Source organism: Synchiropus splendidus, chromosome 2 (assembly GCF_027744825.2).
Source record: "Synchiropus splendidus isolate RoL2022-P1 chromosome 2, RoL_Sspl_1.0, whole genome shotgun sequence".
In the NCBI taxonomy this organism is placed as follows: domain Eukaryota; kingdom Metazoa; phylum Chordata; class Actinopteri; order Syngnathiformes; family Callionymidae; genus Synchiropus; species Synchiropus splendidus.
In genome coordinates, this window is record NC_071335.1 from 9,342,118 (window position 1) to 9,359,761 (window position 17,644).

The window sequence follows — 17,644 nt, forward strand, 5'->3', positions numbered from 1 at the left end:
AACAAGTAGCCTTTCCTGTCTTCCTCCTCAGTGAGGCAACCCGAACCCAATCAATGGCGATCTCTGCAGGAATTGTGTTGTTATGGCAACCATGTTGTTCATGATAGAGTGTGATTAGTTGTTATGAGATATCTGATATTCAAAGTATAAACACTGACCAGACTGTGTTGGTGGTACATATTTTCTGAGGACATCCATGCGTGTTGTCTTGGCTTGTTATTTGTTGACTTCACCCATCAGATTATTTCTCCTTAGGCCCCCTTACCTACTGATCTAGCAGTAGAATTCCAGCTTAGCTAAATTGATGGCCAGTGCTCATGAGGCTGCGGAGTGAATAATGTGCTCCGGGAAAATGCTCTAATGATCTCCACTCTTAGTCAGGTTGGAGCCTCATAAGAAAACCATTAGTCCCTTGGAAGGCCTGTGGTGGGACTGCTCCGTCTTTTATCAACATGTTAAGGCAGAAGGCTTGAGGTCATAGCGGCTCAATCCCCACTGGACAGATGGGGAGTATTGATCTGTGTACCTGCTGCTGCGTATTGCTTTAAATATCTCACATTATCAGCTCCAGATTCCCCCTGTTGTTGCTCTGATTGCATAATGAAGTGGAATGCAAATGTGTTAGTGTTTTTCAAGCCTGTTGGTTAAATTAGTGAGCTTTGTACTAAGGAAAGAGGGGATCACTTTCTGTCATGGATGACTCTTATTTCAGCCAGCTCACAGATCAATTGAAGTTAAACCGGATTACTGTCAATAGTGGCTGTGCTTCTTTGAGACTTTTTTTTACACATAAATGAGGTGGTATACGATGAAGTGATTGAACACAAAAAATGGCATGGTTCTAAACCAATCATAGGGGACTGCATTACTTAATCAAAGAAAGTGCATGTCGCTGTCGGGGCCAATCTTGTCTAGAGGTTAAAGCAGTATAAAAATGAAGGTCGGCACTGTGAAACCAAATCTGAATATTTGTGAACAAAGATGACACATCAAATCAGAAAATGCGGTGGTAAAGGTGCCCTATTGTGATTTTTTTTTTTTTTTGTTACAGTAAAATCTCACAGACTTGGACACAGGAAATGTGTTGGACAAGAGGTTTGGAATTGGGTACATCTAGCAAAAGGAGAGGAAATGTCTTCTGTCATTTCCTCTCAGGGGTTGCTTCCATACATTATTCTCCTAAGTCGCACCTACAGTATTTTCGTCTTCAGTCATCACATCCATGAACCTCAATGGTGGTCTATCTCGCCCGCTGCCAATTGTAGCACTCTTCATCCAACACGTTTCCAGTCTCCCACTCTCCCACTCTGTGAGGTTTGATGAGTACAAAACATACAAAAGTAACTATAGGTTAAACTATTCTTTTTTCTTTTTTGATGACAATCACATGGATTGGTTATCAATTTTAAGATGTAGTTATGATCAGTGTGATTAAGTGCATGATGTGGATAAAATCAGTCATAAGTACTCCTTAACTAAATAATTATTTATTATTAATTATTATCGACCAATTGATCATGTAAAGAAAAGTGCTGAAAGAGACAACGCAATGTATCTGTTCCAAGTCAACCTTGACTCTCCTGTGTGGAGACATGCTGGTTTTACTTTCTTGTAATGTAAGGTCAAGGCTTCTCTTTAAAGGAAAGATACTATGCTTCTGCTATACTGTACTACCTGTATACTTTATTCTGCATGAATGGTCCAAACTTTCACCAGTTGAGGACTATCTTGACTTCTGTTGTCCCAAGTCATAGCAATCACTAAATGCATGGTTATTGTTAAGTAATTTTATTTATTATTTTTTTAATATACGGCATCCTAAAAGTTATTCCTGAAAGTAATTGACAATTGTTAATTTAGCATTGTTACTTTTAACAAATACAAACAAAAAACAAAACAAAAAATGTCAAATGTCTTCAAGGACTTCATGCTGTTAGTGTTGAAGACCTGCTCGTGGGTGTGTTGGAAAGGTCCTCTGGATAGAAGCAGACCAGAAGGGGCCATTACAGGAGGCCAGCGTGTGACTCATAGGACAGGGATGATTGATGCACCATGTACCTTCCTTTGAACTATTTTTACTTCAGTACAATCAAGGTCAGTCAGAAGAAATATGCATACAAGGCTGCTTTTTATGTTCATTTTTTCCTCTTTGCCATGGTGCATTGAATTTATTTGACTGTATGATTGGTCCAGTGTTGCTGTGCTCTTCACTGATTGAAGAATATTTTTATCAACATGGAATTCTTCACTAATGTAGAATTATTTTAGACACATATTTTCCTTGACCTTCCCTTCCTGCCCAACAGGAAGTAGCCATGCTTATAAAGACTTCTTGAACAAGTATTTATAATTGATAATATGATAATTAATACAAGTAAAAAAAATAGTATGTCTTTGGATCATGTTTCTTATCAACACATTTGCGCAAAACAGTTTCTTTAGTATTGCAACTGAGAGTTGTTCTGATAGGTTGTGCCAACCAGAGACCGTTAAGAAGAAGAGGCTGTGGCCGGGGTGAGTCTGACAGTCAGTTGGGGGTCTATACTTGTCTTGCTTTGGTGGCTGAACCAAACAAATGGTTATGTATGGTGCAGCAAACAGACTGGATGAGAATAATTTGGAGTAGATGAAGATGTTAATTTCAATCCCACATCAACAACATTCAATAACATTCCATTTCAATGTGACTTGACGGATTGGAAAAGGTGCACAGAATATTTTTTTTCCTGGTCAGATTATCAGAATTAGTTCAGTCCTGTTGTGACAATTCTTTGTTGATTATTTGACAACTTCAGAAGGTTTCTGAAGATGTAACACTCCTGATAACTCCTGATTCTTGCTCAATATTCCTTTGGTATTGTGGCAGTGGGCATGTTCTTCTACGTCTGGGCTTTGGCACATTTCCACATCTCTGTCTTGGAATTGAACACTCAGCTTTGCACAGAAGAAGCTGTGCTTTGCATTACCTTCATTCCCACAATTTATTTCTCATTTGTTCCTTCCTGTCTTTATAAACCTTCAGTGTTGGGGGAGGGTGGTTTCCTTCTTGAATGGCCATGAGCGGGTTGAGCAACAGATGGTTCTGATCCAGAGTTCCAGCCTGTCTATATTGACACTCATTGCTATTCTGGATCACAGAGACGACGCTGGTGTCTGCAAACTTCAGGTGTCTTTGACTCCTTTAAGACACTGGCTGTCGGGACAGTCACATTGAAGATGGTGGTGAGTCGTGGATATCTGAGATTATATTGTTATATTCCCTAAACAAAGTCCTTTTTTCTGTGTTGGGGCAGACAAGGTGTTGCTTAACGTGTTGCTTCCCATTGTCTGAACTGTTTGCTCTGTAACTGGACTGGTGACATGTTATGAAGACCATCACAGACCTCCCTGTGACATGTCATCGTATATTTCATGACCACAGTCTGTTTCTGAACTTGGACACAATGCATTTTTGCAGCGCTGGACCTTTCTTGGTTGAGTTTGCATGCTCTCCATGTGACATTCTGACTAGGTTAATTGGTGTGCGTGCGTGCGTGCGTGCGTGCGTGCGTGCGTGCGTGCGTGCGTGCCGTGCGATGGACTGGTAACCTGTTCAGGGTGTTTTCCTGCCTCTTGCCCAGTGACCATTGAGACCGACTCCAGCAGACTAAGCGGTGGTTAAATGAAGATCTATTGACTGCGGTTTGGATAACTTCTGCAGTCCTTGACCGGAAGACTTTATTTTTGTATTAAGTATATCTGGCTTAATAAATTGAGAGAAAGACTTGTGCATGTCTTGTTTTTTATAGCTCTGGTAGAATGACCATTTGCTTGTCTCGAATAAAGAGTTCTCTTTCCGAACCAGCACCATTTAACAAACCAGCTCCCCCAATTATGCACGGTAGATTGAGTTATCAGTCCTCTCTTCCGCTCTCTTGTTAGATGGGTCTGTATGTCACTGGATGCCCTGGACCCCTCACTCCAGATTGTCTCCCATTGTTGGTTCCTCAATTTGGCCCGATTGAAATTGAACGCTGGACCCTGGGTATGCTAGTAATTAGTCCAGCATCTGTCTTTGTAGATTATTAGTATCCCTGACTACTGCTTGGACAGATTGGGATTTCTGCTCAAGTGACCTGACCAGCATTGTTTTAGAAATGTTCTGCAACATCTCTTCAGGAGATCTGAGCTAACCTCCTGACTAACTGCAACTACCATACACTTCAGTTCTTGAATCAAATTTTCAGATCCAGGGTTGTTGTTGTCATCTGTATGGTGAGGCTGTTGCCTTAAATTCACTTCTCCAAAGCTGAGGACATTTTTAAAGGTCTTTAAAGGCAAACATTGCATGCTGTATATGTAGATCCTGTATTTTCCTCACATCTTTGACAACATTACAAATGAAAAGACGACTGTATTATTTATTTAGTTATTTATTTTTAAAGGATTACACATATCAAGACTTCAGTAAATGCATTTTTTTTCTGTTTCATTTTTTTGGGGAAAGATCTCTGTCTTAGTTTCTGAGTGTAGCAGAACCTTATTTCCAGTGGTAGCTTTTGATGATAATGACTAATTGATTTTTTTTTTCACTTGAGCATTTTCAGATAATCTTCATTGATTTTTAACTGATTGAAGTGTGAGATCATTCAGTTATTCAGCTCTGCAGTCACATGTATCCCCATCAGCTGCTGAGCAATATAATTTACATTTGTGACTGCATAAGATATATATATATATATATATATATATATATGCACATATATGTATATATATATATGTATGTATGTATATATATATATTAATAATAATTTTTTTTAAAGGCAAATTTAACTGTCCTTTTCCTGAACACAGATGTAATAAAGGCTGTACGCTTGTTGAATATTTCTGACATTTTGCCAAATGTGGTTGATGTATTGTGTGTCCATAAAAACAAAAAACAAAATCTTGTTACATTTTCTTGCCCGAGTGCATTTTCAAGTCCTTCAATAGTCTTCCCTTTCAACAAACGAAAGCTGCTGTTGCAGGGATGAGCAAACGTATTGACTGTTCAACTTTCTCTGGCGAAACTATGTTGACTTTGTAACGTGATTTAGGCTTGAATCAATATATTCTAATTACATTTTAAGCTTCTCTTTCTTTCGTTTCTAAATTCATCTACTTTTATTTCCATTGTGGCTGATTATTTGAAGGAGCTTTTTTCACCCCCTAATGAAATTATCAATTTAAAGGCTCTGTTCAGAAAGGTTTGAGTTATTTAGAAAGTTTAAATGACTTTTTTTCTGTTTAATAACAGAATGGAACATTTGAAACTTGAAAGATCTTTAAAAGCAGTGCATGAAAAAGGGCCCCTTTTCTTTTAACATTTTATATATGGAAATGTCCGGTGGCATACTGTCGCGTATGCCATTGTTGCTACGATTTATAACAATGAAAGCACCCTAATCTCATAATTTCATGGATGACCGATGTCTGTGTCTCAATTTGTGTCCCCCTTGTCTTGATGCAATTGATATGTCACCTCCTCTGTGGATCCTTTACTGTGGCACGGCAACTACATGCTGAAGAGTGAGTGGCAACAATAACAAAGAGGGGTTTGTCCCAGGACATAAAAAGGAGTGCAGACAAAGCCATTTATCACAGCCAATCCTGCAGCACACTCCCCTAATGAAGACAGATGGAGGCTGCTGGATCAACACTGGAACTCTCTATATTAAGAACACATCAGCCACATATGAGAGGGTCTATCAAAATCACTTAGCCAATGAGTGGACCTTAATTATGCTGGCGTTTGACTTCCCTTTTGGTTTTCCATTGAATCCTTTCTCTCTGCCTGCAACCCGTCACTCAAGTCTATGCATGTTGGCAAAGCTGTTGATGTTTCAGGGAACGTCAAGTTCTCTCTGATCTATTCCAAAGGTGTTTTGCAAATGCATTTTGTCTCACTCTGTTACAGACATTTTAAGGTCAACAGACTGTGAATCACAACCCATAACCCATGTGCAGAGGAACCCTTGAGTAAAAAGAGGTATCTTCAGTTAGACCCCTTGTGCCGTGGAGCATATTGTAGGATGGGTAAAGGCAGTGAAGAAATAGCTTCACACCCTTTGCTTCCTCTTTTGTGATGTGATCCTTTATGGATTCACAAAAGGAAATTCTATTTCTCCCCTTTGCCCTCTGATCACAGCAGTGTCAAAGGTCCATTGAACAATGGTGTCTCCAGAGTTTGTGAAGTGAGCCTGACAGCAATAGGCTATCACACACAATTTATCACAAAAAACTATCCCCACGATAAGAATTAGACATCTCAACCACGACAGTGCGATGCTCTCCAGCTCCGTGGTGCGTGGCTGTTGACACCGAAGGGATCATATAGGTTTTCTGACGCGCCTGTCGGACGAGAATCGCGTGAAGACATGCAGTGTTTCCCTCAGAACTCTCCTCACTTCGACTATATACTGTTCAGAAAATCGTTCACAATAATGCCAATAGATTTTGATCGTACTGGAACTATTCACCCAAACATCTCTCTCATCTTTTGCAATAAAACCGCCAGAACAGAACATGTAAGGTTACATGCTTCACAGAGTTCTAAGAGAGATGTGAAACATTGAATTGCCCTTAAATACCCTTATTTAACCATAAACTAATGATGTTGGAGACAAACTCCAGTAATCTAATCGAATGCAGAAAACACCATTTAGTAAGCGTTTTTTCTTTAGAAAACAGTTGGGCTTGAAAGTAGTAATAGAACAAAACATATTTTTATCATTATTGCTAAAATGCCAAAATGTATGGTGACATAATATTTTGTCCATATCGCCCACCAAGTGTCTGATAACGGAGCAGGTGGGGGAGTTTTACCCCATTGAAAGGATGACCGTTATTCTAATGGCAACGCATTGCATTGTGACTGTCACTCCAACATGAGGCAGCACTGAACATGCAGGAAAGCTTGTTCATCTCCCCTTTCTCTGGTACACTTCATTTACATGTACAGGTACTTTGAAGTCTAACTTTGTACTTTGAATTCTATGCCATTCATTTCGCACACCCACAGGGAGTATTACAAATCCCTTGCCACGTACATGTTTGTAAGAAAAAAGTTTACCTTGGTCTCCTGCATAAAAGCCCTCTGTTAATGACCTTGGCTTTAGTTTTTACTTTGTACTTAAATGTGAAAACAAAAAACAAAAAAAAAACGAGCTTTTTGACTTAATGCCATTACTTACAACATGATATGAACTGAGAGGAAGCTTGCATTCATGGAGTGATGCATTCTTGTCATGTTTAAAATGCCAAAGCTATATAAAATAATGGATGAGATAATGGGCTGGCCATTTTTTTGTCACACATAATTTGCTAGTTTCCAGGAATTTAGTGTAGGAGAAAAATACGCTCAGATTTCTGCCTCAAGTGCTGGTGATTGGAGGCTTTGGGAGTTTTTCATTATTTTATTAGTAATACTCATCTACATTATTTTCTTCTGTCTCTAATACACGATACCAAACTGAAACAAATCATATTTCCACTGATAAGAGCCACATAACCCAGCAGATTGTTTGGCTACGTGTTCAGTATGGGCCGATGTCCAAATGGGGTTCAAATGCACTTGTTGAGTAATATGGCATAGTTGATGTGAACCATGCGTTGTGAATAATGATTTAAATCATTCTACAACAGCAGTATGTTTCAGAATTTGTCAGCGGGTTGACATCTGATAGATTTCATGTTTGACTCAACAACCAGATGATCTCCAGTCTGTCTGGTTTGCTCGGTATTTGTGGCGTGTCCTCTGTTTTGTTGCATTTTAACCTTTTACTGAGTCTAAAATCAGTGGTTGAATAGCACTGCTGTACCTGAACACATTTTGGGTGAACATGAACTTTTGTAATTTTAAGCTTACCATTTTCTACCTCTGTTTCAGTTGGTAAAATGTGCTGTATGCCACTGTACTTTTCTTTAATAATTAAAAGACCACAATATCATTTTGGTGTGAAAGCTTCAGCTGCTTCTTGTGTGGACTGAACTCATACCAACAATGGGGAATTGCTCCCTATATGCTAATGTGATTCCAGGTTTGAAATTTGATCTCAAGATGAAATCTAGCACATAGATTTCATCTGTGTTTTAGTTTTAACTGCAGTATGAAGATACTGAGCAATTGTTTCATTTTATTTACGGAAAATACAGTCACTCTGCGTGCGATTGTTTTGTGTCCCGACTGTTTTCCCGATGTGGGGAAAGCACATATGGACCACCACTGTTCATTGACTTGCAGACACAAAAGTTCAAATGCTACTCCAGCTCATACCAGGTCTGGTAATGAAATATTGATCCCATCCTGAACCAGTCATTTGAATCTTCTCTGTGCTGCAGGAAGTATATATTCTGAAACCTGATTTAAATTGGAGATCATCACAGAACAGTGTGTTAATCTGAGTAGGAAACACTAGCTCATCCTGTGGCCCCTGGAGGATTGCAGAACCACAGTCTCAATCATTGGACATCGTCTTTGAGCCCAAAATAACATTTCCATATCTGGTATCTCCTGATCGCCAGTAAATGTAGTCCACTGTGTTATAGAATTAACACAAACAAAGTCATCACTTCCTTGGAATGCATGACAATAAATGCGGGGACGCCACTGACCTGTAAGACGTTTATCATTGACTGTTTTTGTTGTACATAAATTGCACAGGCGTTGACTGCAATAGATGTAGAATTGTCTAGAATTTTTGAAATACCTTAAATAACTAAAGAAGAACCTTAAAATATCAATTCCAGTGTATTCGATATATACTTTCAAACATCTTTGTTTCATGCAACACCTATTTGTAGATCACTATTTATTTACTTTCAAGTTGATTCATTTTGGAATTTCCATCTTTAGCATCTATTCACATGAATGTTTTAACAAGGGGCTATTGAGAGGCTTTTAATCAGGTTCATGTGCGATTATGCTATGTGCTTCATCCACTTTGGCACATACCTCACTTAAGTCAGGCACCGTCCCTTTGTCTCTTGGCTAATGGCTTTGGGCACTCTTGACTGCTCCAATCCCCTCTCAATCAGAAGCCACTGGAACTTTCCATCCAGGTGGTGGGATACGAAGGCGGCACTTGATTGGAGTCATACGTGGATCAGTCAGAGGCATCTGGCAGCTTCTGATCAGAATTGTTGTGCAGATGGATCTGTGAAACCACAGGTTTCTCAGAACTGATCATACAGTCTTGATCGGTACAGAGTAGTTGATGAAACATTCTCATGATTTACTCTTCACCACAGTTAATTTTTTTTAATGCTTTCCTGTCATATTCTGATGTATGTCATGTAATTTAGTTGGCACCATTTGACTCTGATGATCCATTTAATGGTATTCATGACGACTAAAAAAGGAGGCAGAATTTCTGTAATTTATTGTGGAGCTCTGCTGATCAACACCACAGCCAGGAGACATGGAACATAAGTGAGCCAAGTGGCTCAAGTTCTTCCAGTGGCTGAGATTACACCTAGGTAGTTTGAAGAGCTGCTGTGTGTGAGGATCTAAATGGACAGTTTTGTGTGCATCAGGGAGGATAACACGGGCCAGATCCAGGACACTTTGAAGAGATTGTGTCTCTGGCCTCACCTGGGAAGCTGGTGGTAGTGGTAGTGGTGAGGTGTCTCTGTCTTTCCCTATTGATGCTGTCGTTGTGAAGACAGCCACAACACAACAGATAAGCGACAGAAAATGGATGGTTGCGTAGATGGATGGAAGGATTAGTTAGAAATGCCTCGCCATGAGATTCAGTCTGGGAAGGTGGAGAAAGGCATTGGTAGAAGATTACAATTCACTGCAGCATTCACCACTGACCAGAGATGTGATCCTTTTTCATCACCCCTTATGTTGCAAATGTTTGTCAGCACATAATGAATTCCGTGAATCGTGATGAAAAACTTAATTTCAAACATGTTGACAGAGATATTTGATACTGTGGCTTCTTGTGCCAACACTTGTTTTCTGCCAGTTATATAACCCACGCCACTTAGTCAGTGGTGTTCTGACTCCTGCTGCTCTGTTTCAGCCTCCAAATGGACTCCAAATCAGAAGCGGGCACAATTGGAACTGTCTGTTCGGGGTCGGCAATGTGGTGCACCAAATTTCTCTCACAAAAAATGTAAAAAAAACTAAAAAACTGAAAACTACAACAATGCAAATCCTTCATAGAATATAACCTTTCTTCTTTGATCAGGAGGTGTGTTCAGTCGGGGGCTTGCGGCTGATCTGTTGTGTGTGCTTCTCCATCAAACCTACTGTGAACTGAGTCATTGTGGCCTCAGCAGGACTGGTGTCTCTGGGGAGTTGACTGCTGCCCGTTATCACACTGGCTGTCCTTTATGTCATGCAGAAAATGCGTCACAATCTGGTTTATCATTTTACATTTGGAACTTGGGTATCCAAGCCTGTTTAAAAGACTTTATAATTTAAAGTAACATGTAAGTGACTATGAAATACAGATGATTCAAACAGGACAGACTCATTGTGAATTTGATGTTGGCTGCAACATCAGAATCTTTAAAATGACCATTTACACAGAGCACAAACCTGTATGCAGCACTTGTGATGTCCATATATGTCCATGTTTTTTTCATGCTGTAAAAATTGACTCATCTACTTACTTATCTATCGCCTTTGGATTTCATTATGTAATTAGAACTTCTGTCATGAAAGGAAGGATCATTATCCCCTTCCTCATGCTGCCATTTTTGTCATCGTCGTTGCCCGATGTAAAACCAAACATTGAGCGCGAAATGACCATTTTGACATAAGATAGTTATAACTTTAAAAATACAAACATTTGAAATGTTATTTTGATGCAAAGCAACTCTATTAGCATGTGAAATTTGGTTACTGAGGAAAAATCATAATGGTCTTCAAGTGGTACTTTGTTGTTATTCTTAGTAATCTACTGTGACTGTTTAGATGTTAAGCCAGATGTGCTGGAAAGTGATGTGAAAAAGAAAAAGAAGAGCACTAGCACTACCCTATAACAACACCGTTGTTTAAACATATGTGCCTGCCGTAGGAATATATTGTTTTCATTGTTCTCCCTGATCAAGAGACGACAGCTGGGCAGTGATATATAAGACAATCATCAATAATCAGAAACTCTATTAAATATTTCATGAACTTACAACAGTACACTTGCGTTACAAGAGTGCCTCACTACCCCACGTCCACGTTTTAAGTTTTATTTTATACGTTTTATTTAGAAAATCTAATTACTGTGAAATGACTGTTGCAAAAGAATGGCTTTTGACTCATCACAGCCCAGAAAGTAGTCATGGGTGCATCTTCTAAACGCGAGCAGGAGAGAAATGACAAATTCCCCATGAACACATCATGAAATGTTAAAGCATTTAATCTAAAGAAATTTACTGTGGTGCTCCACTGGGATCCAAAATATCCAAGCCACTGAATTGAGCATAGTATGAGACCTTTTTCCTGATGATTTGTTTCAAGAGCTGTGAACCTGCCCTTCCCCGTCTCGCTCCCTCATCGTTTCGAAATAAGCTCTGATTTCACTTGTAATTTTTACTTGAAGGATTCCTACTTTAACAACATTATGGTGCTTTGATAGCACTTGATATCTTGGGGCTGATCAGCGTGCCTCTCAGCATTCAGACGTTTCCGTTTGATTCCGCACAAATTGAATCAGCTTGCCAGAGCGCCTCTCATGGTGCAATCTGATTCGGATATCAGAATTCACATTCCCATTACGATATTCACATTGCGGGATGTGACAAACGAACATCGTACATCCAGGTTAAAAAAATATGACCCGTATTGTGTGATTTCTTTGTCGAAACATCTGGTAAATGCCTTGTTAATCTTTATCTCAGATTTATCTGCAGTGTGATATAGAAACATTGCAGAATTTGATATGCATATTTTATTATAGCAGGGCAGTTCCCATACTGAATCAACAGACGGCAACAGTTGTAGGATTGTTGATTGATTATGGCAATGAATACACCTAATATTATTCTGCTGAAACGCAGTGAGAGTTATTTGTTTCATTGTGCTTTTTACTAAGGGAATTCAGCCAGTCTTGCATCAATTACAGTACCAATACAAGTAACATCAGACTTACAACCGGGATCGGTATCGTAAGTCGGACTGGATGTCTACTGTAGTTGTAGATGGCTGTGTGACAGTAAGATGCTGGGATACTGTGCTGCCGTAACTGTTGTACACGTTGCTGGGCTGCTACGTGCTGAGGTCCCTGACATTGAAAAAAAAAAAAAAAAGCATCTGTTGGCCGTGGTAGTACGTCGAGCAGGTCGTAAGTCGGATGTTACTTGTACACCTGAGCTTAACACTCATGATCTGAAGGTTCTTGGGACCTTTCAGTCATAAATAAAACAGACATAAACTGTGTCAAAATGGACTAAGTATTTTGTTCACAAATCCAACAGTGAAATAAAAATCAGAGGCAAAGTTGATGAAGAATGATGAAATATGAAAAAAAGAAAAGTGTCTCTAATTCAATAGGGAGAGTGCTGGCAGATTGAGTTGCAAGGCTGCAGAGAGTTTTTCCTCTCTCACAGCTTCTCTACATCCATGTGAACTGGTTTATTTCTACACCCAAATAATGGTCTTTGTAATATGGATCAAGTAGAGTTGCACCTGTCTATGTCCATCATGCATTGGCAGTGGTTTTGCTTGTGTCATCACCAAATCCCATTTTTGCCTTTGGTCGTAAAAGTCTTTTGGATGAAAGCTGAAAATGCAGACAAATTTTGTTGGCCGGATTTCTGGTGCATAGTGTGTTTGTAGGATGAACAAATGTGCAAGTGTGACCCAATGGACACAATCCCCACAGTAAAGCAATGGAAGTGGAAACACAATGTTTTGGGAGTATTTCATGTAACCTTTCCTAGTACTGCAGAGACATTGTGTACAGAAGAATTGGCCTGAATCTTCCCTAAGCTCTGCGCAAACCTGGTGATCAATGATGAGACATGACTCATTGCTGTTTGCCAACAAGAGTTTCTCGACCAAGTAGGATTTGCATTGATTAGTGTCTTTGTAAGTGGGAAAATGGACAACACCGCGGAGGATCAAATATGTTTCTCCCATTTCATGCTTTTGTCAAACACTGCACAGCCCCTGGACCTTTAGGTTGAAGGCCGGCTGTTTGCAGAATTACATGTTAGGTTCAGTACCAGAAGGGACTCTGTGAGTGTGATTATGACTCAGACTGGTCTGACTCCTCCAGTAGTGCTTAAACAATGCTATACCTCAACAGGAAAGTCATTTCTTCTCAAGTCATCTCCTATTGTTACTGACGTGAATAAGTGTGTCTCAGTGAACACTTGGGACTCTCTGCTGAACAGTATTAGTTATCAGTACTGACTGAAAAATGAAAAATGTTATTAGACACATGAAAATGTTACTGACATCAATATCAGCATAAATGTGTTTAGGTTTTGACTGAATGTAGCATCAGGTTTTGACTTTGGTGTGAAATCATCTCGAACAAAATGTTGATCATGTCTGTCGGCTCATGACTCACTGAACTAGTCAGATTGTGTTATTTCATCTGGGTGATGTAAGGGTCTGTCCAGTTTCGCCTGACTTCAATGTGTGATTTTAAATCAAACGTTGAACACTAAACATCCACGACTGGTGAAATATATGAAGCTTCTGGATTGTGACGCAACACACAAAGGTCCTTTTTGTAACTTGTCCGTCTTACGTGGAACAGACTGGGTGCCCTGCAAGCTTATGCGATTAATTGCTGATAAAACCTGGCCCAAACTGTGGGGTGATGACAACCTGACATACCAACTTCCGAGGCACAGCCGGAGCCTACTGGTCTCTATAAATGGGTGATATGTTATATGCAGACAGCCATTCAGTGGGCTGATCCATGGTATTGATTGAACATCCTCTCAACACTTCACAAGGGAGAGGGCCGGAGGGCAATAAGATAATACACCATGGCCAACTACATTAGCTCACTTCTATGTGGAAGAACAGTGAGCTCTAATCCAAAATACATGGTACTGTCATTCATGCAGAAGAGCGAGCAATTCTACCTAAAGCCATGCTCGCCGTCATGGATGAATGTGCTAGTTTTTCAAACATGATATTGGTGTTATTAATTGAAACATACAATGTCTGTATTTTTAATGTTCAGCCCTGTCATATTGATACTGTCAAGCATTCGGTTTTGCTAGTTTTTCTTGAAAACAATGAACAAAATAATGTAGAGATTATTTGTATTTGTGTCTACAGCCACACCTTTTGTAATACAAGAAACAAAGAAATTGAAGAGTTTTTATGATAATATTTGAGGTTGCATCATATTTGAAGGGTGTCTTTACCGTCCCTGAAAACAGTAGTGGTTTGTTAATTTCTTCTTCACTTTATTATCTTTGTGGATGGTAGCTTCTCCCCATTTTCTGCTCCATCCTAATCTATTATGAAAACCTCATGGGTATCATTTCATCTGTGCTGATCGGTCCGCCCCATAGTATTAGAACTAAAACTCCTCCATCAGGTCACTATATGACTCATGTTTAGGGGTCCAGGTCCGCGAAGGACATATTTAGGCTGTCAAGCACTAGAGCTCCTCCTGAAGAAGATCTGCTAAACTACTCCATGGCCAGAAAACAAAACCAAAACATCTTGGAGTTTGATTTATTCTCCAGTTCAGCACCCCTGAGAGGAAGCATATTATCCCAAATTATCCTTTGGACCATTGTGGTGTCTGCAACATAAACAGCAATGAGTCTGGTTTACACAAGTCATCACCATTGAGTGCTCACTTTGCCTCTGATGCTGACACTTACGATGAACACACACTCATCATAGAAAAATAAGCCATCTGGGTAGAAAGCCTCAGGGGGTCTTTTCCTACTGCCCTCTGAATGTTCATCTCTGTAATGTTTCTCTTTGCTTCGGCTATGTGAGACATTCAACACCACTGATGTGAATGACCAGTACATCCACCGGCATGATTTCTTAGTCTCCAAGATTTGAATGTGATAGGTGTTGATCCATGTTTTCACTTTGCTATCTGATTTCCTGATTTTCACCGCGACTGAATGATTCAGTTGTAACACCCTGAGTGGATCTAATCTGTAATGTGTAGGATGCCACCTGCTATCATTTTGCACTCGGCGTCGGGCACAACAGCTGTACTGATGTGTCCTGCTTTCTGTCCTGCAGGCTCGTTACAAACAGAGTCTGGACCCCACGGTGGACGAAGTGAAGAAGCTCTGCACTTCTCTCAGACGGAATGCCAAAGAGGAACGAGTGTTGTTCCACTACAATGGCCATGGAGTGCCCCGTCCTACTGTGAACGGGGAGATTTGGGTTTTTAATAAGGTAAGCAACAGCCTTGATCTTTTTTTTTTTTAATACATTGATTATTTTCTTATATCTTTGAGGAAATTGTTTCCAAACATACAATGTAAGATGCTCAGGTTCTCATTGGTAGTGACTAGGAATAGCAAGAAACAAACACAGGTATAATTGAGGGACAACTCATGTTGCAAAAATTGGTGACAAGGTGAGGGAGGCCACACCCTATGTGGAGAGTAGAGACACATGTTACAAAAAGAGTGTTAGAAGTAGAAGTACAGGGCAAAAGAAGAAGCAGGAGCCGACCATTGAGGTTCTTGGGTAAGAGAAAAGAGCATATGAATAGGATAAGTCTGACCACAGTAGATGGCTCATGATGGCTGGGTGGAGGCTGACTTGCTGTTGGAAGGCAAATGCTGAAGGACAAAGAGTAAATATAATGAATTATTCTCCATCCACAATCAATAGTATATTTTCCACACATGTAATCAATTGAGTATGAAGTATGCTGATTTACGACTTGCCATTTCATTTCAACATTAGTCCCCCGATGACTTGTATGAAGTGTTTCCACCGAACATGTTTACACAAATATAAAACATCAAGCGCTCCGTGGATCAGCCAAATAATTTAGGTATTTGATTAAAGTGAGGCCGTTTTACACGTAGCTACCTTATCTTCTTGGTCAACTGGGGCCACAAGCTGCATTAGTCATTACTGTAGTCGAGCTGACTAAAGTTAGATGTGAGGAAAGTTTCTCTAGATCCTTGAGGGACATTGGGACTTTGATCCTTGATAGTTTTTTTTTTAGATGGTGGAAGGCAGACTTTGTAATTGATTTAATGTGGCCTTTCAAATTCTTGGCCATGTCTATGACCTCATCATGATTTTTCACTTGGCTCAATGCTTTTTATTCAGGGTGAGGGGACTAAAATCACATCTGAGTTTTATTTTGTGAAAGACTCTTGTGGAACACCGTGTACACTCCTAACATGTCACCATGTCAGGAGTTATCCACTGACCTGGCTAAGTAGATTTCTGGATGTCCTTCATTGACAAGCGTTTGATTGGGTATGTCCATGTTTTATGTCATCCAAAATGATTTAATGTCACCTATATTATATATATACAATAGGTGATTACCTATATATAATCACCTATTAACATGTGTGTATGCTCGAAAAGTACAAAGTCTTCTTTTTATACACATTAATGAGCTATTACCGAACTTACTGCAAGTCACAGAAACAATATATTATTTCCAGGTTTTGGAAGAAAAATGTATTTATTAAAGGTTTTGGAAATATCCCATTCATGCATCATCACATGGTGTTGTTTATGACTCATGGTGGTTAACATTTCATGGAGTTGACAGCAGAGTTCATAATATCATGACTCTACAAGGTATTGGAAAGTCTGGCAATGTTTCACACCTGATACAATGTGGACCCCTATTGACTTCATGTAAATAAAAGAAATCTAATCCTCTTGCTGATAGTAATTCTTCTGGCATTCTCACTCATTTAGTCTCTAAAAAATATAATTACTAATAGACTGTTGTCTGCCAGTATTATGTCAACATTTTAACCATAACTGAAATCCTCTGGCACCTTTTTTACAAAGTTTGATGGCAAGTGTTCACAAAACCTGAGGTACACAAACATGACTTGGGTGTTGTATTAAAAAAAAATATATATATATATCTTGGCAAAGAGAAAGACTAGAGCCTCAAATAAGCGATGGAGACTCTGGCTTTATTGTGCTATTTTTGCTGTTTTTCATTTCAAGGTGCCATTTTTGCTATGATAATTTCATTTATGGTTGCCACAGACTTCTGTGATATCACAAATCAGTGATCTTGTCTTTGGTTGTTGTTTGGTTAATGCTATATTGCCAGAAATTATGAGGATGATGAAAATCACAAGTAAAGAGGAAAACCTGACATGCTTTCTCCACCTCTCTGTAGAACTACACCCAGTACATACCTCTGTCCATCTACGACCTGCAGACATGGATGGGGAGCCCGTCAATATTTGTCTACGACTGCTCGAATGCAGGAATCATCGTCAAGTCCTTCAAACAGTTTGCCCTGCAAAGAGAGCAGGAACTGGAGGTGGGATTCTATACTACATCCACGCAAGCTCACACTTGTGAACAAGTTCACAGCTTTTCACAACAGACCTGGGTTCTGAATTGTACAGTGATAGTTACAAAAATAAAAGGCACAATTCAAAGTTTTGGTGAGTCATAACAAGTGCTGATGTGCTCAACTGCCAAATAAAAAGCCCTATTGGTTTTTTTTTTTTA

General features: G+C 39.5%; 1 protein-coding gene across 4 annotated transcripts in view; it reads left to right on the top strand.

Moving 5' to 3' along the window:
• Nucleotides 1-17,644, top strand: part of LOC128753886 (regulatory-associated protein of mTOR) — a 125,331-nt gene that overhangs the window by 20,011 nt on the left and 87,676 nt on the right. For all 4 annotated transcript variants that reach the window (XM_053856050.1, XM_053856052.1, XM_053856051.1 and 1 more), the window contains exons 5-6: nt 15,203-15,361; nt 17,304-17,450. In XM_053856050.1, the coding sequence (XP_053712025.1) occupies nt 15,203-15,361; nt 17,304-17,450 (306 nt within the window). The remainder of the gene's footprint in view (nt 1-15,202; nt 15,362-17,303; nt 17,451-17,644) is intronic.